The following is a 22,269-nucleotide window of genomic DNA, read 5'->3' as shown; positions in this document are numbered from 1 at the left end:
ACATTTAGGAGCCTGGTCCATTAGCCCCAGTCAATGTGACAGTTCCAACATACACAGGGGGATTCATATAAGCAGCAACAGTTTCTTTCACATGGGTGAAGGAATGCCTTGTGTGTGCCAAAGAGAACTGAAGACTTTTAACTTTGCCGTCATTATAGTACAAGACTTATTAAAGTCAATGTATTGCTCCCCTGATTTTTCCGTTATCCGAGAAAAATGACCATTTCCTAAATGAAAAGTTAATGTGCTAACTGTAGAGCCATTGTATTATTGCTTACCTCATTGCAATGTTATATGATTCTGGATGGATGCAAGTTTGATCCAAAGGATTTGGCCGTCGAATGATGTTTATTGCCGCTTTGGTTTTCTTCTTACCCTGCTTCTCGTTTGCAGCTGCTTTATGACCCTCAGCTGAAAGCTCACCCTGCTCACTGATGTCCAAAATCATGGAAGAGAAATGTGGAGTTGCCGTTAACAAAGAGCGTCCCTGAAAAGCGTGTTTACCTCCCCCTGTGCTAGCACTACAAGGGGCCAAGGAAATGTGATCTTATGAGTGAAAGCGAATTTCATAATTAACAAACCTTTGGAAATCCTGGCCAAAGCAAACCCACAAATGTCCTAATCGCATGGCGGCTATTATGTTAGCCTCACTTGAAAGATGTCTGGTGCAAACCTGGGCAGAAACATCATTTTAGGGGAAGTCCCATTGGGTGAGAGCATGCTTTGAAGGTACAGAATGTCTGAGGTTCAATCTACAGCTAAAGGACTGTACCTAGGTGGGGGAAACACGGCTTTGTTCAACCCTAAGCACTTCCAGGTAGGACTAAGGAAGACCTCTCTCTGAAACCCTGGAGAGCTGCCATCAGTTTTGTAGACACTAATGAGTTGCACAGACCAGTGGTCTTAGTCCTACATTCGTTAAACAAGTTTTAAGGACTGGGAAGCCCTCCACCTAAGTCCTGAAGAACCACTTCTAGCCGGAGTAAAGGTGAAAGCAAAGGACCCCTGGACGGTTAAGTCCAGTCAAAGACAATGATGGGGTTGTGGCGCTCATCTTGTTTTCAGGCCGAGGGAGCCGGCGTTTGTCCACAGACAGTCATGTGACCAGCAGGACTAAACCATTTCTGGCACAACAGAACACCGTGATGGAAACCAGAGCGCACAGAAATGCCATTTACCTTTCCACTGCAGCGGTACCTACTTCTCTACTCGCACTGGTGTGCTTTGAACTGCTAGGTTGGCAGGAGCTGGGACAGAGCAATGGGAGCTCACCCCATCTAGCCGGAGTAGTCATTATTGGGCTGGTGGGCAAAGGACCTCTAAGAGGACAAGTCAGCTTCATATATTTTTAGCAAGTCTTCTAGATTTACTTATTTATTCACCCATTTCTAATATGCATTTTCATTTAAATATATCAAAGTGGTATACAACATATAAGAATAAAATCAGCAGAAAGCATTCATAAAAACACAAGTAAATACTGATTGGTGAAAAAGAGAAAATCTACCCAGCAGAGGCCTGTCTAAACAAACAGTTTGCAAAAGACACCTTAAAGATGGGAGGAGTGGTTCCTGCTGAGCCTCTATTGGTAAGGAGTTCCTAGTCAATGCCAACCAAACCTCAGGGGTGTAGAGAACCACCAGAAATCCCCTATCAGAGGATCTCAGTGATCGAGTTGGAGCATAAGGAATCAGATGGTCCTTAAGGTGGAGAACTTTATCCCAGTTGGCGTCTGTATTAGACATCAATGGATTTTATATATGTGCTGTTGTTGATTTAAACTGTGTGTGTTTGTATATATCATTGTGTCATATATTTTTTTACAAATATATATACTTTATTACATTGTAAATCACTTTGGGGTGACTCATGGAAGTGATTCATACATGAAATTCGTAATAATATGTTTTCTTGAACTTCCTCAGGCAGTCCTTTCCCAGGAGGTCCTTAGCCCAAATGGCTCTGGGTTTTGTACCATTCCTTGATACTTAGGGAACATTGGAAACTGCCTCATGCCAAGTTAAGAGCTTTTGCCTGTCTGGTGCAGAATCGTCTACACTGATTGGCAGAGCCTCTTCAGGGTTTCAAGCCAGGGCTATCTCAGCCCTACCTAGAGATGTTGGGGACTGAACCTGGGACCTTCTGCATGCAAAGCACTATTGCAGCTCTTTTGGTTGGTCAAAACCTTTCCTTTCCACACATTTCTTTTTGAGTCAAATTGTTGACTTTTTGACTTGTTGGTTTGAACAGTTGTTTTAGGGTGTTCTGGGAGCTTTTTGCCCAAAACAATGGCACAGAAAAGCTTGGCTTACTTGAAGAGAAATGTGTTTGATGGCACCTTGAGATTGACTATTAATCATCTTTTTAAAAAAATTATAAAATGGCATGAGCTTTTTTAGGTGGTTATCTACTACTTCAGATGCTAAGCTGCAATTTGTGTCTGAAGAAGCAGGTTGTGACCTATTAAACCTCATGATATTTTGTAATTAAAAAAATTAACGAACTGTTAATTAAGGTAATGTCCAGCCAAACAGATATTTCTTCATGATGAAAGACAAACACAGTTTTCCTATCACAGCACTTGATTTTATTTCCTTACTATTACTTTGCTACAACGAATGGGTGTGCAGCTATTTCCAACTTGCATCCTTACTTAATTTTTATGGCTTCTCACACGAGATACAAGTCCAGTCTGAGGTTGGCAGACATGACTGCGTATATTAAACACATGTGTATCAGTTTGTGGGCCAAAGTTTATAGCGCTGGCCTGGCAGTCCATTCTCCTGCAGAGACTACTCAAGTTGCTCCTCTAACATAGATATGGGCTCATAACACAGACCGTTCCATCTATAGCGGGTTGGTGCAACAAGCTCAAAGGTTTTAACATCTAATCTGTGCACTTTGAGGTTGGCCTTCAAAGTATCTTCATGTCTGAGGGTGGGGTCAGCCTTTGGAGTGAGCCCCAATGCTCAGCTCCAGACTGGGTTCAGCCAAGTTGCTATTGCATTACAGCACTACTTAAAATTTAATTGAACTTTCGTTTGGGGTTTCTTCCATTGGAAGGGATGGGGAAGTTTTATTATGACACACAGTTCCAATTTGCCAGAGAATGTCTGCAGCTGCCAAGATCAAAATAGCGCTAGAAGGACAGAGAAAGACCCAGGCGGCAGGGCCAACAGCCAGAGATTATGGGAGTTGTAATCCAGCAATATTTGGAGGGCCACATGTTCCCCATACTTTCTCCAGCCCCTATGCCATATTGGCATTCTATAAAACACTGGCATACTAGTAACATGGCAGTTTCAAAAGAAACCAGGTTACCCTCTCTCAGGGCCATGGGAAAAGAAGACTTCCAACTTACTGTCTTCCTTTTAATTTTATTTTTACTAAGCTTCTGCCTCCCATTGGAAGATGAGTGATTCTCTACATTCATTCACCATATTTTTCGCTCCATAAGACGCACCTAGTTTTTGGAGGAAGAAAACAAACAAACAAAATATTCTGAATCCCAGAAGCCAGAACAGCAAGAGGGATCGCTGTGCAGCAATCCCTCTTGGTGTTCTGGCTTCTGGGATAGCTGCGCAGCCTGCATTCGCTCCATAAGACGCACACACATTTCCCCTTACTTTTTAGGAGGGAAAAAGCGTATCTTATAGAGCAAAAAATACGGTAAATGTTACTTAAACAAGTAGGTGGCAAATAAATAACTGTAACCTGTTGTCCACATCACACCTTAATACATTACCTGCAGTGAGTTCTGATGTGCTCCTGGTTAATCCTGATAAATCCAGCACATTGCTGAAAGGATTTTGGACCCAGTCCTTTAACATCCTTGAGCTGCTCCCGATTAATGAACACTCCATTCTTCTCTCGCCATTCAACTATATTTTTAGCCCTGTTGGCATTCAGTCCTGCAATATGTCTAAGAAGCACAAGGGAAGAAGGTACCCACACATCAATGTAAGCATTGAATCACCTGTGTAAGTATTAAGCAATGACTAATGCAAAGGCACAATGTGAATTCTGTTTGTTGTACAGATGTCAGGGACTGGCTGGACGACAAGGAGTGGTGGGAGGCAGCAGCCGGGGAAATCCCAGAGAAGTAAGGCTTGGAGCCTGGGGGCTGGTGGTGGGACACTGAAGAGAGGTCGGAGGTGGTGGGGAGATTGGGAGGAGGCGCTGGATACTGAAGGTCCAACAGGGCTTAGTGAGCAGGAGGAACCAATGGCAGGGAGCAGTTCAGATTCCAGGGCTGAAGCGGGGGTGGAGGGGAGGAAGAGACTGCTGAAAAATCCTGGGAATCTCCCTTTCTGGATGTGACAAAATCCCCTCTGGTTTCCAAGAATGCACAGGATAATGAGGGCAGAACAGAGACCTGCCTTTGTTCAAAATAAAAATGGCCAGTTAAAGAGTGTGTGTGTGTGTGTGTGTGTGTGTGTGTGTGTGTGTGTAAAATTCATGTTTACCATAGTGGGAAGTTTGGCTCTATGTGAGAAAATAAATGAGCCACAATAATAATAATAAATAATAAAATTTTATTTATATCCCACCTTCCCCAGGGACAATATGTGAAGCGAAAACAGATTCTCCCTCCAAATGCAGGAATCAACATGGGAAATGAGCAAACCCACCACCCTGTTGCTGTTGGCATCCATGTGTCTCAAGAGACGATGGAGTGCACCTCCAGGGATGAAATCAAACAGCTGCATTAGCATCACCAAAGCGACCTCTCCAGGGCGCAAGCCTGGACAGTGAGCATGGGGGTCCTGGATTGCCCAGATGGCAAGACCCTCCTCTCGGCCTCACTAATGTGGTCCAAAGGAAAGCAGAGCAATACGTTTGGCACCAGCTTGGCTGCAGCAATTGTTGGAAGGAGGCCATACTAGGAGCCATCCAACTGACTTAGGGACTCCACTCTGGATTTGTGTAGTGTTCACTCCTTAGCCTTTTCTACTCCTGAAGATGTCCCGCAAGGCAGTGGATATAAACCCAACCCTATTGTAGTATGCAGAATAAGGGATGTGGTAATGAGCGTGGTCAGTGGGCTTGGGAAAAGGCTCAGAACTTTATTTTCCTCTGTGTATTGTTAAAACAGTGACCCTTTAGCTAGACACAGGGTTGATATTAAACTAAGGTATCAGCGTAGACCCAATGAAACAAAATAAGCACATCCGTTTCAGTTCTACTCTCTCAATATATCTTACAGGCTTAAGGCCTCTCAGAACGCAAGGGGAAACTGTTAATGAAAGGAGAGTTGCACTCACAGAAGAAGAGAACAACAAACATTCTGTGGACAACAGACCCTTTCTCTCTTAAGAGTTAAACGTGAGGATTCAAGCCACTGGTCTCATTTGGGAGCCATGGCAGATTTGAACCTCTGAACCCATTTGATCCAACTCCATGTGGTTACTGAAACACATAAGTCTTCCAAGCTCACCTTAATAATATTTCTGAGCAGATGTTAATATCAACTCCGACAAAGCTGACACATTCCTCCACCACACTGTCTAGGGTTGCTTTGAGCAGGGTCTGAGATACGTCATGCTGCAAGATTTGGGGGTGCAAGGGAGAGGGGAGAGACAAAAAAAAAAAATATTCCAACAATAACTGAGCAATATCGGATTACTGAAATACGGAAACCACAGAGAAATGAGAATTCCAGAGAATGGCAATTTTAATAAAACATTTTCTGGTATAATATCAACACGTGAAAGAGCCCAGGAGATGCACATCTGATGTACTGCCACTGCTCGTACTGCAGAGCTAGCGTTATTCCCTTGAATTTATTTTCAAGCTGTCCTTTCCTTTTAAAAACAATTTGCGAGAACTCCAGATAGGAGCTATGCACATGACAGACAGCCTATCCTATTTCTTCTCAAAACAAAGACCCATTACTGGGCAAGCACTTGCGTGTTTTTCCTCTAAAAATGATATAATGGAAATGAAGAAAGAAGGAATCATTGCAAGAAGGAATTACTGCAATGCACTGGTCTTACTTATGCTTCCAAATTTGCTACATACTGGGGTAGCAAAATACTTAGTAGATTATTCATTGCAAAACATGCCAATAAATAATAATCTGCATCCTGATCCAGCGAATGGCTGTACATGTGCTTGGGTCACTACAAAGGGAATTGCATGTGATACACAAATTATTCCCAGCTAGATCAAGCAGCTGGAGCAACTTGTTGCTCCAGCTCCCGTTGCTCGGTCCCAGCTCCTGCCAACCTAGCAGTTCAAAAGCACATCAAAGTGCTAGTAGATAAATAGGTACCACTCTGGCGGGAAGGTAAACGGCATTTCCGTGCGCTGCTCTGGTTTGCCAGAAGTGGCTTAGTCATGCTGGCCACATGACCCGAAGCTGTATGCCGGCTCCCTCGGCCAATAAAGCGAGATGAGCACCGCAACCCCAGAGTCGGCCACGACTGGACCTAATGGTCAGGGGTCCCTTAGTGATTAAGCTGGACAAAACCAGGTTTCAGTAGGAGTGGTGCAGCATTAATTAGCAAGACAGACATAAAACAGAAGAATATATTAATATCACACACAAACCACAGATTTAGTCCCGTCCCACCCCTGGCAGCTAATTGTTCCCCCCCTAAAAGCTACTCTTGAAGCAGGGACATGCTCTGTGATGTGAGATGCTATGAGCGCCCCTTCCATGCAAACAGGCCTCTTTGGATCCCAGCCTTTGTGCCATTTTTCTAACACTGTTACCAATTAAATATATGCTATTTTATTGCTTTAATATGTGAGCCACTCTGAGAGTTCTTTGCTGAAGTGTGGCATAGAATGTTACATGACATAAAAGGTGGAGGAGGCAGTGAGGGCCCCATTCTGTGTATCACTGTGAGAAGGACATGTTAAAACACACAGTGGACAAGATCCAAAAGCCCTATTTGCACTCCCAAACACATTTCACGGGTACACAAGGGCTTTTCTGATTTCCTCCACAAACTGATGTTCCTCATTAAGCTCATTCCTTTTTCCTCTCTCTCCACAACTAGCTTTTAGCACGTATGATTTTGTTCTGTATTAATGCTCAGTATGAGACCAAATGGTTCAAGAAGTTTTTCACTGAAATTGCATAATGACCACTTTCTAAAAACACAATAAAATCTGCACAGGTACACGAGAAGAGCCCTGCTGGACCAGACCAAAGGCCTAACCAGAACCCATGGACCAGACACAAAATCTACATCAGATCTTTCCAAACTTGCCATGCTGGTGACACTTTTTAGACATGTCATCTTCTTCTTTGGTGATCACTTGTAGCCATGTAAGATGGTCTTCCAGGAATATGGTCTTAACTGTGTGTCCATAAGTGACTATGGAGGCCAATTCTGGATCCACACATCCTTCCACAGTGGGGACATAGGTTTCCGGGCGGGAGTTGATCACAGTGTGGATTTGCCAAATGTGCCTTCCTCTTAGCTCGTTTCTCCCTTTCATCCTCAGTTCGTGCTTCTTTGAAGTCCATGATGCCTTTGGTAGAGGCTATCCTCCAATTGGAGTGCTCGCAGGCAAGTGTTTTCCAATTTCTGATGTTTATACTGCATCTTTTTTAGATTTCCCATGTAAATCTTAGCCATATATCATTTCATGACAGAGTAATTCAGTTTTACTGGAGGTTAAACTAACCCTTTTCCAGCCCCGGGAGGAGCACTGGGAGCATTTGGGCAATGCACTAACATATTGGCCCAGTATACCTGAAGGAGCATCTCCACCCCCATTGTTCTGCCTGGACACTGAGGTCCAGTGCCGAGGGTCTTCTGGTGATTCCCTCACTGCAAGAAGCAAAGCTACAGGGAACCAGGCAGAGGGCCTTCTCGGTAGTGGCACCTGCCCTGTGGAATGCCCTCCCATCAGATGTCAAAGAGATAAACAACTACCTGACATTTAGAAGACATCTGAAGGCAAGCTCTGTTCAGGGAAGTTTTTAATGTATGACATTTTAATGTATTTTTAATCTTTGTTGGAAGCCGCCCAGAGTGGCTGGGGAAACCCAGCCAGATGGGCGGGTTACAAATAATAAATTGTTGTTGTTGTTGTGACGCACAGTTTGGAAAGCTCTGGTCTACATGCTGAACGTGAAGGCAAGAGTCCTCTGCTGCTGCTGTTCCCCTGCTTCTGATATTGGAGGGAATATATAGCTGTCATGACTAGCAGCCACTAATAGCCTTACCTTCCATAAATCTGCCTATCCCCCACTTTTTAAAAAAATGTCTGAGTTAGCAGAAATCACTTCATTCTCTGGTAGCGAATCCCACTGTTGAATTATGTGCTGCAAGGAGAACTACCTCCTCTTGTTTGTCCTGAATCCATCTTCACTGGATGACCTGGGTTCTTGCTTGCTTGCTGTCCCACATGAGGGAGCTCTGAAGCAGTCTGTAGGACTTTTTCTTCCAGATAGTATTTGAGAGTTCAATTAGCTGGGGTTTGCTTTTGTATGCTACATTTTTGTCTTCCAAATGAAATTAACTATGCCAAGATTTCAGAATAGGGCCAAATGCAAAAGTTAGTACGTTTGTAAACTGTAAAGGTAAAGGTACCCCGGCCATCAGATCCAATTGCGGACGACTCTTGGCCGAGGGAGTCAACGTTTGTCCGCAGACAGCTTCCGGGTCATGTGGCTAGCATGACTAAGCCGCTTCTGGTGAACCAGAGCAGCGCACGGAAATGCCGTTTACCTTCCCGCTGGAACGGTACCTATTAATCTACTTGCACTTTGACGTGCTTTCGAACTGCTAGGTGGGCAGGAGCTGGGACCGAACAATGGGTGCTCACCCCGTCACAGGGATTCAAACCGCCGACCTCCTGATCGGCAAGCCCTAGGCTCAGTGGTTTAGACCACAGCGCCACCCGCGTCCCTCGTAAACTGCACTTAGGGATAAATATATGCAAGATACATTTCAGTCCTGCAGCAACCAAAATCTTCTTAATGAGCAGCACTGGGAAGATCAACTAGGCCTTTTGCTACTGTTTCGGCACCCATTGCTTCCTTTTTCAGGGTTTGAGTACTTATTCCTGCTTTTAAAAGTTCACCATACTTTGCAAAAGTTGAAGCGTTTTAAATTTATCTATACACAGTACATGCACTTGAAGCAACAATAATGTCAACTTTACTGCTCGGGCCCACCAGAGCCAAGAAGCCTGAATGCTTTGTAAATGCAGGAGCTAATTCAATCACCATGTTGGCTTAGCTCAGGGGCTCCTATAAGTCACTCATATAAATCTGGGTTGATCTGCAGTGGTTTTGTGATGCATCTGTTCGGGACATCATGCTGGCTTTGAGCCAAGATCCCAGATTATTTCACCCAATAGTTTGTTTTATCTTGTAAGCCACTGAGCGCTTCCAAAGTTATTTTAACCAAATATGACATGCTACCAGCATCAGCCTCCATTGACTCGTATTTGTAATTCATTAAATTGTGGTTAATATCAGATTGGTTCCCTAAGCTGCGCTCTAGCGAGCCCTCATTCCTTTATCGCAGTTTATCAAACTTAAGCATGCAATGACCATGATGAACAGCAACATGAGATGCATAAGATAGGAAAGCTTCCTAAGCTCAAAATAATACCCAACACCATTGATGTTTCAAATGAAGATGATGTCATGCAGGCACCATAATCCTCTTCTGTGTATTCAGCTAGATAATCTGATTGCATGCAATAGATGCTGAAGCACAGACACCAAGAACCTGTTTAAAAAACCTCCGGACATCAAGTATCTGTATTTTATGAAGTGGTATATATTGCTTAAATGTACAGGGATAGACAATGTGATATCTTCCAAATGTTGGTGGGCTACCCATCATCCCTGACCATTTGGTCATGCTGGCTAGAGCTGATGCAACGATGTTATACCAGCAGTCTCTGCCAGGAATTGGAACCATGTGCCACCCAGAGAACAGCTGCAAGCCATCTGGACTGCCTGATGAGTTTCGTCTACTCAGGAGTAGTAGCTTCCTCACAGGTAACCCCTTACTCCTGAGGATTCCAGCATCTGGCAGCTGACTGGGCCTGCACCTTCAAGCACCAGCGCTTCCCCCGACTTGGTGGCAGTTCAGCTTCTGATTGTGTGAAAGGGCCCTTTAGATCTTGCGGATGAGGTTGAGCTTCCCTGACCCCTGAAGGCTCCAGATCATCCTTCTCTGTTGTCCACTGCCCACTGACATAGCCTGCTTCACTGTGACATCTACTTTGGGGCGTGCCAGATCCTCCTCTGAAGAGGATTCTCCCATCAGGGAAACGTTACGTTAAGAGTGCAGTTTCAGAAGGTTCAGTCCACTATATTGATTCAAAGTGGTACCCAATCATAGCCAAACATAGACCTACACTTGTTCCGCAATCTCAGGAACCATCATGCCAAATTTTGTGATGTTATCTTAAGAAATGTCCTAATGGATATCGAATGGATAGACAAATATTTTCCAAAATATTGATATCATCATCATCAATCAATCAATCAATCAATCAATTTCTTGTGCATAGCCAAAGGCCTTTACAATGTACAGAAGAGGGCAAGAGCAAGGCTTTCCTCTGAAATCGCACGATATAGATACCAGTGGTACCTCGGTTTAAGAACAGCCCTGTTTACGAACTATTTGGTTTACAAACTCCGCAAAACCGGAAGTAATGTCCCGGTCTAAGAATGGAAGTCATATGGTGGAAGGGCACCGGTGGCGGGAGGCCTCATTAGGGAAAGCGCGCCTCGGTTTAAGAACGGCTTTGGCTTAAGAACGGACTTCCGGAACGGATTAAGTTCATAAACCGAGGTACCACTGTATAGATGTTTGCCTACCATGCATTTTTAAGGGCTGAAGTAAAGCGGCTGTAGGTGGTCAATGTAGCCATGGAGAACCAAAGCATATACGTGTGGTTTGTGAAGTCAAATGAGAGGACAGGAAAGCGTTGACCAAAAAGAACTATTAGCTACCAAGCACAGCCAAATTTGGAGATGTCTAAAAAACACAGCTGAGATTTGGGCCCTATCATTCAGAAACATGTATCAAGCAATATTTGCTTTTGATGCCATGGGTTTAAAATATCGACATTCACTTAAGGCTTTCATTAAAAAAAAATGGAATAAAAATGTAAACTATTTTGAGTCTTTTTACACACACCCTTAAATGATGACTTGACCTAAATCTGTTTAGAAATGATTCTCAGTCCCCCTCCCCAGATGCAGTTGTCAAATGCTACACCAATGTCTCCAAAGTAAAGAGACTTAAAGCACAGGATTCAAAGCTGTCAATGATTAACATGGGACAAAGCGATGGAGAAATTTCTGGAACAACAATGGCATACCAGCTCCGCCCATTGCATGACGCATAACAGCAACAATTGGGGAAAAAAAAGACATGGCATCTTACAAGGACAGGAAGAAACACCATGGACAGAAAAATTGCCACACACAGGAAAAACAAGGATATAGTTTGAGTTCCTCACTTGCAGTTTTATAAATCATTTAATGTGTCAACGCGAATAGAAGTTATTAATATTGCAGTTGTTGTATAAGGGATTATTATTATGACCGGAATGTGATTGAAACTAATAAAATTTTAGATTTTAGAACACAAGAAATAAAGAAAATAATCAAATCTAGCACACACACACAAATCTAGTATTTTTAAATTGCTGCAACCTGCCTTGGGAACTCGTGGTGAAGGGCAGGTAAGAAATCCAATTAGTAATTAATTAATTATATAACTAAATTATATAATTCGGTATTTGAATGATTGGTATCAATAATTCTATTATAAATTGGTATTGTTATAATGAGGCTACTATTGGATTGTAATTGAAAATGAATAAAAAATTATTAATATTATATATACTGTATATATAGACAAAGCTGTCAATGATCTTGCAGAACATTCAGTTCCCTGGAAGCAGAAGGTCAAATGCCCAGAGCTAGAGCCAATCAATCTTTGGAGGGATCTATGGTGCGATGCCCATCCCTCTAGCCAGTTTTCTTCAACAGGGCTTGTGAAGCAGATACATGAAAGCCTGGCAGAAAGCAGCGCAAACTGGAAAAATCACGAAGACTCCTCACCTAAACAATTCTCATTTTTGAGATCAGCTATACAATTTCCAGTGCTTGTTGTGGAACAGTCTGCTTAAGTTGTGGAATTCTCCCCACAGAGGTGAGTCTAGCACATTCCCTGTATAGTTTACATTACATGCTGAACTTGCACAGCCCTCTGACATATGTACGTTCAGAAACAATCCTATTCTTCTTCCCGTTTATTTGTTTTAAACTGTTTTTAATATTGTATCTTTAAAATTGCTGTAACCTGCCTTGGGAACTCGTGGTGAAGGGCAGGTAAGAAATCCAATTAGGACTACTAATTAATTTGTGTGTGTGTGTGTGTGTGTGTGTGTGTGTGTGTGTGTCTGTACATATGTGTGTTTTTGTATGGAATGTTTGGGAGGAAATAAGACGGTAAATAACAAATAAACTAAATATTGATGTATGTAATTTTTATTTCTCGATTATATTTAGTGGTAGTATGGTTGTAATGTTTTTTGTAACATAAAATCATTCAATAAAAAATATCTTTTTTTAAAAAAAAGGACTACTAATTAATTAATTTTAAATCTTCATTGTGGTTGTCATCATCACCTCATTCTTCCAGCATGCAGCACTCTTTGTTGGCAGTCTAATTCTGTGCTACTAAGATGTCTGCAAACATGCTGGCAACATCAACCCCACCTTTCTGGCACCTCTGGCTATGCACTATAGTGCTGAAAACTACTGTTATTCTTTCAAGTTATGAAATGTGCTAGGTAGTAACTAGGTAATGAGAGCCAGTGTAGTGTAGTGGTTAAGAGCAGTAGACTCGTAATCTGGTGAACCGGGTTCGCGTCCCTGCTCCTCTACATGCAGCTGCTGGGTGACCTTGGGCCAGTCACACTTCTCTGAAGTCTCTCAGCCCCACTCACGTCACAGAGTGTTTGTTGTGGGGGTGGATGGGAAAGGAGAATGTTAGCCGCTTTGAGACTCCTACGGGTAATGATTATCAAATCCAAACTCTTCTTCTTCTTCTAATCTCTATTACTGTTTGCTTTAATTGTTTTAAAATGTTTTTACAGTGGTACCTTGGTTTACGAACTTAATCCGTTCCGGAAGTCCGTTCTTAAACCAAAGCGCTCTTAAAGCAAGGCATGCTTTCCCACAGCAGCGGGGGACTCAATTTACAAATGGAACACACTCAACATGTTCTGCTTCCAAGGCAAAGTTCACAAAGCAAAACACCTACTTCCGGGTTTTTAGCGTTCTTAATCCAAGTTGTTCATAAACTAAGCTGTTCTTAAACCAAGGTACCACTGTAATTGCCTTTAACTGTTGTTTTTTTTAAATGATAATTTTATCATTGATTTTAGACCACTTTGAGGTTTTACTGCAATCGAGTGGTATATAACTTTTGTTAAACAAATAAAGTTAGGTAACTTTAGATGCTGGGTTTAGGGTTGCAGTATCTTGAAGAGCAAAAAAGAGGACACATTTGCCGACTCATGATTCACCAGTCATGTTTTTCCACAGGTGAGTCCATGGCTGTGTATGTCGCTAAATGCAGTTGTGACAGCTACTAGAGAGGGAAGCCTAGTGTGATAAACTGCTGAACCAAGCCTTGTACAATTCTGTGCCTTCTAGATATAGGTGTCAACTCCTAGGGGTCCAGGTCCCTTCTTTTCTTGGGGGTGGGGGTGGGCACAGAACTGCAGCCCTGCTTAGCTTTGCAAATGTGCTAGCAGTTGAATGAATGAATTGATTTATTATGGTCACAGACCAGAAATACGGACATACACAGCAGTAGAGAACATCTACAGTAAATATACATTGGTTAAAATTAAACTAAGCTGTTCAAAAACCAAGGTACGACTGTATGCATGTTAAGACATTGGCTATTAGATTCTCCTTAGGATTAAGAGAGGTGATCCTTTAAGGGACACATTTTAACACATTATCCGACCAAAAACGTTAATATAAACTGCAAAACACTGATATTCATTGTAAAACTGGAGTTTTGCCACTTGTCACAATGTCCATCTGCTATATACACTCCTTTATTCTAGTTTAATTCAAAAAGCACCTATGGTCTGAGACAATTAAAATGGAAATGAAAACTGTATAATCAGTTTTAATATAATTTTAATTCATTTTAATTAATTTAATTAATTTTAATTTATTTAATTTAAAACTGTATAATCAGTTTTAAAATTATACAATCACAAATGCAAATACCTAGATCTCATGGTCCATTTGTCTACCTATTGATCTATCCATCATACACTCTCATACACATAATCTATTTTCATTATTTATTATTCCCTTCCTCCTTATAACTCTTGTCCCAGTGGCACCTCTCCTTCAGAAGTGGGGCCTGTCGTCTCGATGTGAGGGCTCCTTGTACCCTTCGACTGTGGATCCAATCTCAATTCCTTCGCACTGCTTGCTCCCCCCACTGTTTATTTGTCATGTAATTCCGAGGAGTGACTTGACTGTCTGTACAAACAGTCTGGTGAGCAAAGCATGAGAGAGAAGGAACAAGGAATCCTTTGAAAGGAGTAGCTATGTGTATATTTCTGTCTTGCAAAAAAAGGCTTATTAATTCTCCTTGTCAACGTGCTGCAGCTTTGCCCAACAAACACATGCAGCTTAACACCTGCAAGAGCAGCGCTCCAAAGCACCCATTAAGGAAGAGGCACCCGCAAGATTCTAATATTCAAAAGATAACAGCTGTACCAGATGGAGCGGACATCTGCTGTGAATCTATGCATGCTAAGGGAAGATACAAAACTTGACATATTTATAGGGAAAATAAAGAACCCCCCCTCCTCTCCCTTGTCATAGAGTATATGTCTAAACTCTGATCACCGAAGCAGTATTTTTGGTCATCCCTATTATAGTGGTACCTCTGGATGCGAATGGGATCTATTCCGGAGCCCTGTTCGCACCCTGAAGCGAACGCAACCCGCGTCTGCGTGTGTGCGGGTCGCGATTCGCCACTTCCGCGCATTTTGAGCATCTGCGCATGCGCGAGCGACGAAACCCCAAAATAACATGTTCCGTTACTTCCGGGTCGCCGCAGAGAACGACCCGAAAATGCTCAACACGAAGCATATTTAACCCGAGGTATGACTGTATCTTTCGATTTCAACGTAAGATCATTGGGGATCAAGTTTGTGAATGACTCAAAATAGGGACACTAATGTGAGTCTCAAGCTACGTTGACACCAAATCAACTTCAGTTAAAAGCACAGGAATGGCATCATTTCTGTCCACCTGGTTAGATATTATTTGCCTGTTGTTGTTTTTAAAAAGGTTGTTCCTTTAGCAAACTTCTGCGGCTCCTCCATCTCCCCAAGGCAATGAACAACCAAAACTTAGCACCCTTCTGTTCCAATGAAACAGAAAGGAAAGGGGGCTATGCTAACTATTCCATTTTGAAGTGACGTCATGTCACAGGCAGACAATCGCAACAATTCCCCAATTCCAGATGTTTTAGACTACAACTCCCAATAGCCCCAGCCAACATGGTGAGGGATGATAGGAGGCAAGCTTCTGAATAACACATGAGTAGGCAAACTAAGGTTTGGGGGCCCGATCTGGCCCAATCACCTTCTAAATCTGGCCCGCGGGCGGTCCAGGAATCAGTGTGTTTTTACATGAGTAGAATGTGTTCTTTTATTTAAAATGCATCTCTGAGTTATTTGTGGGGCATAGGAATTAATTCATTTTTTTTCTTCAAAATATAGTCCGGTCCCCCACAAGGTCTGAGGAACAGTGGACCGGCCCCCTGCTGAAAAGGTTTGCTGACCCCTGGGATAACAGCTGCTGGAAACCACAGGAGGGATGAGTGCTCTTGTATTCAGGTCCTGCTTGCAGATTTCCGCCAAGCATTTGTTTGGCCACTGTGGGGCCAAGGATGCTAGACTAGATGGGCCATTGGTGTGATCCAGCAGCTTCTGCTTATGTTCTTATACAAGTTTTTACAGATACAGTCATTTCTCATGTTACATTTGCTTCATGTTACGTTCTTTCAGGTTACGTCCCGCGGCGACCGAGAAGTACCGAAAAGGGTTACTTCCAGGTTTCGCCGGTCGCGCATGAGCAGAAGCGCAAAATGACATCACGAGCATGCGCAGAAGCGGCGAATCTCAACCCTTGCATACGCAGATGCGCCGCTGTGGGTTGCATTCTTTTCATGTTGTGAATGGGCCTCCGGAACAGATCCCGTTCGCAACCAGAGGTACCACTGTAGAACCCTCTTCTAAGAAATAATTCCAACTAAACATCCTTTCCCATCTCTGTTGACGAATGATGCATTGGAAATATTTCACATGATCCTTCTTATAGTGCAGCCGGTTTTTTAAAAAAGACAACTTCATTTAAAGAAGTGGGTATTCAGAATAAATCATTTCTGTGGAAATCAAGTTTTTCACATGGGTTCCAAGTGAGACTTTTGGCTCTCACATTTTGAGGTTATCGCCAGCGAAACAGGAAGTGCCACAGGATAAAATTAGATCATTCAAATGTCTGGTTACGACTGCAGCAATAAAAAATAAAAGTGTTACACACTGTAATTAACCATCAAAGGAACTTCTGATATTAAAATTACACTTTAACCCTTAAGCTTTATAACCAGCAGCTTGTAAACCTGGTTTATACTCATTTCTCCCTTTGAAGTTATTCACTATTCAGAAAAGGGCCTGTAAGGATTTTTGGTTTCCATGGATATTTTCCTTTGATTATTTCCATGACAAATTTGTCAACTTTACAAGTAAAAGGGAGATTATGGAGGCATGCATGCATACCACAAAGCAAGCGGTCATATGGCAGTAGCAGCCACTGAAAGATGTTCTAACTAAGCATCTTCAGATAAAGTAAAGGTAAAGGGACCCCTGTCCATTAGGTCCAGTCGTGGCCGACTCTGGGGTTGCGGCGCTCATCTCGTTTTATTGGGAGCCGATGTACAGCTTCCGGGACATGTGGCCAGCATGACTAAGCCGCTTCTGGTGAACCAGAGCAGCGCACTGAAATGCCGTTTACCTTCCCGCCAGAGCGGTACCTATTTATCTACTTGCACTTTGACGTGCTTTCAAACTGCTAGGTTGGTAGGAGCAGGGACCAAGCAACGGGAGCTCACCCCGCCGCGGGGATTCGAACCGCCAACCTTCTGATCTACAAGTCCTAGGCTCTGTGGTTAAACCCACAGCACCACCCACGTCCCAGATAAAGTACTAAGATGTAATTAGGTAATTTTGATTCTTTTTCAGGTAGGAAAGGCAAAAGGGGGAACCTGCAAAAAATTTCTGTTTCGGGGAGCAAAGGAAAGCCTCATATTTTAGAACTGATTTGTTTCTATTAACCAAAGTTTACACTGGGACATTTTTTTTCTTAACTTCATTGATTAGGAGCAGGGGTCAGCAAACTTTTTCAGCAGGTGGCCGGTCCACTGTCCCTCAGACCTTCTGGGGGGGCCGGACTATTTTTTTTTGGGGGGGGGAATGAACGAATTCCTATACCCCACAAATAACCCAGAGATGCATTTTAAATAAAAGCACACATTCTACTCATGTAAAAACATGCTGATTCCCGGACCGTTCGCAGGCCGGATTTAGACGGAGAATGGGGCGGATCCGGCCTCCAGGCCTTAGTTTGCCTACCCATGATTAGGAGTCTTGGAGAAAGCCTAACAGCAGGGGATGAGGGATACTTCACACTCTGTGAGGGACTCAAAATGGTGACCATCTAGGATAGGGGATAGGGAACCTCAGGCCCTGGTGTGGGAGTTGCAGTCCTCTCTATCTGGTCTTTGGGCTTCTCCTCAGACTTATGTTCTCAGGTTCCTGACATTCTCAGGACACCCTGAATGTACCTGACTGTTATTTCACAGGTACAATACATGATACTGCCTCTCTCTGCAAAAAGACGAAGGTTATAATCAAAACATACGGAAAGGCCCACGTGAGACACAATGCGTAACATCCTTTCATGTGGAGAATTAAAAGACAATCAACATGAGAAAAACACCTTACATCTCATGTAGAAGCCTCTGAAAGTTCAGACCAGAGGTTTTAATCTTTAGCGTCTCCTTTGGAAAACCCCTTTCAATTAGATTCTAAGAACAGAAGCTTAGTCCTCTGATGTTTGATAAAAGAGCCTTACTTCAAGACTCTCTTTTGAAGATTTTTTTGCATGTGGTTTCTCCCTCTCCTCCCCACGCTGGACACAATTCTGGATATTTTTTGTTCTAGTTTGTACTTTTATTTGGATTCATTTCTTGTCGTTTCAAAGTGAAATGCTGTTTGTTTTTAATAGCAATATGTTACCTCGAAATATCCCCAGAGGCCAAATATATATATCATCCCCAAGCAATCAAAACATTTGAAAAAACTGAAAATACCATTACATTTAAAAGTGCATTTTGGATTATCCATCTGTGTTGAATTTACTTAGTCGTTTTTTAAAAACAACAACAATACCAGCCACTGTTATGACTGTTACAAATGCAATGATGTTGCAAAATTAGCAAAGGAATTTAATTTAATTCATGTATTGATAATGCTGATTCAGCCAGTTTAGGACTTGTCTCTAGAAGCTAAAAGGAAGAGAAACCAACATACAACAATTGGTAGTGATGGGGTGTTATTCAAATACTTGCACCCTCGGTACCACATTTTTACTTATTGTAAATCTTTTGGCAGTGTAAGGTATTTGCACAGGCTTCTCATTTCCTACCTGGCTAGGTTTAAGGATTTTGTGTTGCTATACAAAGCCCAGAACCACTTCAGTCAGGATACCTTAAGGACCACCTGAGCCCTTGTATCCCATTTTGATCACTGAGATCGTCAAGAGGAACATTATCCACTGTTCCCCATGTTACATAGGCCTATCAAGATATGATAGCCATCTTCAAATATCTAAAGCAGGGGTAGGCAACCTAAGGCCCATGGGCCACAAGCGGCCCATGGGAGGTCATTTAACTGGCCCATGGACCCCCCTGCCCACTCGGTTGGCTCCCGTGCGCCACGCTAAACAGGCGCGGAGCAGAGCAGGGACCACCTTCTACGACACTGGCTGGCTTCAGCAAATGGGAAGTTGCACACAGTGTGTGTTAGTTTCTGTTTGCCACTGTGCAGTGATTTTGGTGTCACAGGACTCTGTTTACATTCCAGAGACATTCCAGACTGTTGGAAGTCTCACGGAAGACAGGAGACGGATGTGATGTTTACTGGTTTCCTGTTCCTTTGTTTTTCAGTTGCTCTCTGTCTCTCACAGAGAAAGGATGTATTTCTTTTCTGTCTGCGTAGCCTCAGTCTCCTCACAGAGTGTTTGTTGTGGGGGAGAAAGGGAAAGGAGAATGCTAGCCGCTCTGAGACTCCTTAGGGTAGTGATAAAGTGGGATATCAAATCCAAACTCTTCTTCTTCTTCCTCCACACTGGAAATAGCGTTTTCGCACACACACACACTCCGGCCCACTGCAGCGTCTGCAGGACAGTGAACTGGCCCAAGCCACAAAAACTTTGCCGACCCCTGGTCTACTCTGTGTAATGGGTCTACACTCTTTAGATACAACTCAGGGTATAGACTCAAAGACAATGGAGAAAAGTCTTCCAAGGAAAAACACAGGAAAGTTAAAAACTGAAAGGATGAATGCTCATTTTCTCTGCTTGCAGGAAAGCACCCCACTTCCATTTGATTGGCACAACAGCTTAAAAGAAGCCATCCAGGGATGCATGTGTTATGTTGAATGACCCGTGAAAGACTGAAGGCTCAAAGAAGATCAGAAAACATTTGACATAACAGAGGAGGTGTGAGTTCAGCACCAGTTTCCCTGTGATTCTCCAAACAGTGTAGATAAACACCCATTGTGTTGCTCACAACTGGTACCAATTTCAACGTTGCTCCTTTTGCCCTCAAATTGCTTATATATAAGCAAAAAGGAAAACAAGAGTCACTAGTTTTATGACTGAAAACTATTTTTAATGAGGCATATCTTTATGAGCAGGCCACCTATATGCATAATTAACACCAAGGAAAAGCACTTCCAGAACACTACTGGGTTTGGAATTAAGAGAGTCACCAAGTTTGCACATATCCTCATTCAGACTAACGTTACAGTGACTAACACATCTATAAGTGGAATATGTCAGGGATCTTTGATCCGGAGTTCATTGCACACCGCAGGAGAGATTGCACGGTACCTCTAATCACTTTAATTACTTGGGGAAACTAGCAAGACCCACTTTGGGCTCAAATAAAATAAATGTTTATTTATATACAGCAACAAGGTGGCGGTTTGTGAGTAAAATGGTTTAGCAGTCAAATGCAGTGTTTATAGAAGAATAAAATTATTAATGCACATAAAGAGTGAAACAGGTTATCCAAACCCACACTGCCTGGACCACCAGATTACACTTAAGGCTCAGTTACACATCACTTTAAAACACAATTAAGCTTAACTATAGTTAAAAAGTGAATGTTAGGGCAAAAAAATTGCAGCTGCTTGGCTCCTCCCCTACTCCAGCCATGCTGCCATGATTTCACTGTAAACTTAGAATCACAGAATCAGAGAGCTGGGACTTAAGGAGAGTAAATTTAAGGAGAATTAAAAGTTAACACTGTTCCATTTATGTCTGTTCATTGCTTATTGGTTTATATTTAAAATGTAGTAAGTTGCTTTTTCCCCCTACCAAAAGAAAAGGCCGTTAATACAGCTTACAATACAGCTAATAAAACTGCGTGTTGTATCTAAGTCATACTCAAAGCAGACCCACTGAAATCAAGGGACATTACTAACTCATTAAGTATATTTAAAGGATTGAACATACTGTGAATATTGTATTAAAATTATATTTATGCAATCTTATACTCTATGATATAGAGTATAAGGGTGCAAAGGATTATGATGAGAACGATAAACGCTGTAATATGATGTACAGATACAGAAATAGCATTTTTCTCTTTGCTTATGTATGTAAATTATTTTCTGAAATTTAATTGGGAAAAACCCAAAATATATATATATATATATAGTGATGATTTTAAAACCAGCAAGTAATCAACTACAATCCTCAGAAGGCTACAAATACAAAAACATGTTGGGACAAAGTTCTGGTGGTTAAGTTAAAAGTCCATCTAAACAGCTGTCTCTGTCATCTCCTTTTCTAAAATTTTCAAGAGAAAACACGGCTTGGAAAGTGTGAGTTATAAATTCACAAAAGATATTCACAATATTCCAGAAGAGCGATCTGTAAAGTAGCTGTTTTTATGCCTTAATTCTGAAAGCAATCCATACAGCCCATAATAATCTTACTTCTCAAGCTTCTGCAATTTATTGAAACATCTGCGTAAGAGGACACAGTCCCAATTTCTCCACCCCGGCGTTCCCATCTGTGGCTTATTCATTCCGATGCAAAAACGGAGCAGGAAATTCTGATTGAGCTGCTTTTACATGCACTTTCCCCCATTGCCATGTACATAGGTGTGAATGACTAAACAAGGTATACAGAAGGAGAGAATTAGATCATCGTACCCAGCTAATAACCCACAGTGACTTCAGGATGCTGAAGAGTCAGTGATCTAATTAGGCAATTTGTTTCATGAGCCTAGCTTGTGCGTTCTAGTAACATTTTAATTGCAGCAGTCATTAAGTAATGTAATTGTTTTCTAATGGCTTATTTTCTGTTTTATGGTATAATAACATATTTTCTTTTGCTGGTGGCCCATAGGCCTTAGTGGAAGCAGGGTGGGCAACATACCCCCTCCAAGCACTTGTATCTCACCTGGAGATGCATGTGAAAACTGCGCAGGGTTTAAAGGGAGCTGAAGCTTAATCCATCACCTCCCTAATGGTTAAGAATTGTTGGGACAGCTAAACAGACTGCTCTGGGAAGTACTGGACTCTCCTGTACTGGGGATTTTAAAGCCAAGCCAGGATAGGTACCCGACTGTCAGGAATGCCGCAGTTGCATCCTGCTTTTCAAAATAATTTTATTTAGACAGCTTAAAGGTAAAGGTAAAGGGACCCCTGACGATTAGGTCCAGTCATGGCCGACTCTGGGGTTGCGCGCTCATCTTGCTTTATTGGCTGAGGGAGCCGGCATACAGCTTCCGGGTCATGTGGCCAACATGACTAAGCCGCTTCTGGCGAACGAGAGCAGCGCACGGAAACGCCGTTTACCTTCCCGCCGGAGCGGTACCTATTTATCTACTTGCACTGCATGCTTTCGAACTGCTAGGTTGGCAGGAGCAG

General features: G+C 42.5%; 1 protein-coding gene across 2 annotated transcripts in view; it reads right to left on the bottom strand.

Annotated features, from left to right (window-relative positions):
* Nucleotides 1-22,269, bottom strand: part of SRBD1 (S1 RNA binding domain 1) — a 176,151-nt gene that overhangs the window by 19,034 nt on the left and 134,848 nt on the right. For both annotated transcript variants that reach the window (XM_028724830.2, XM_028724831.2), the window contains 3 exons: nt 5,438-5,544; nt 3,746-3,922; nt 279-431 (listed from right to left, as the gene is read on the bottom strand). In XM_028724830.2, the coding sequence (XP_028580663.2) occupies nt 279-431; nt 3,746-3,922; nt 5,438-5,544 (437 nt within the window). The remainder of the gene's footprint in view (nt 1-278; nt 432-3,745; nt 3,923-5,437; nt 5,545-22,269) is intronic.

This window comes from Podarcis muralis, chromosome 3 (assembly GCF_964188315.1).
Source record: "Podarcis muralis chromosome 3, rPodMur119.hap1.1, whole genome shotgun sequence".
NCBI classification, from domain to species: domain Eukaryota; kingdom Metazoa; phylum Chordata; class Lepidosauria; order Squamata; family Lacertidae; genus Podarcis; species Podarcis muralis.
Note: the sequence above shows the minus strand (reverse complement) of the source record. Positions and strands in the feature narration are given on the sequence as shown.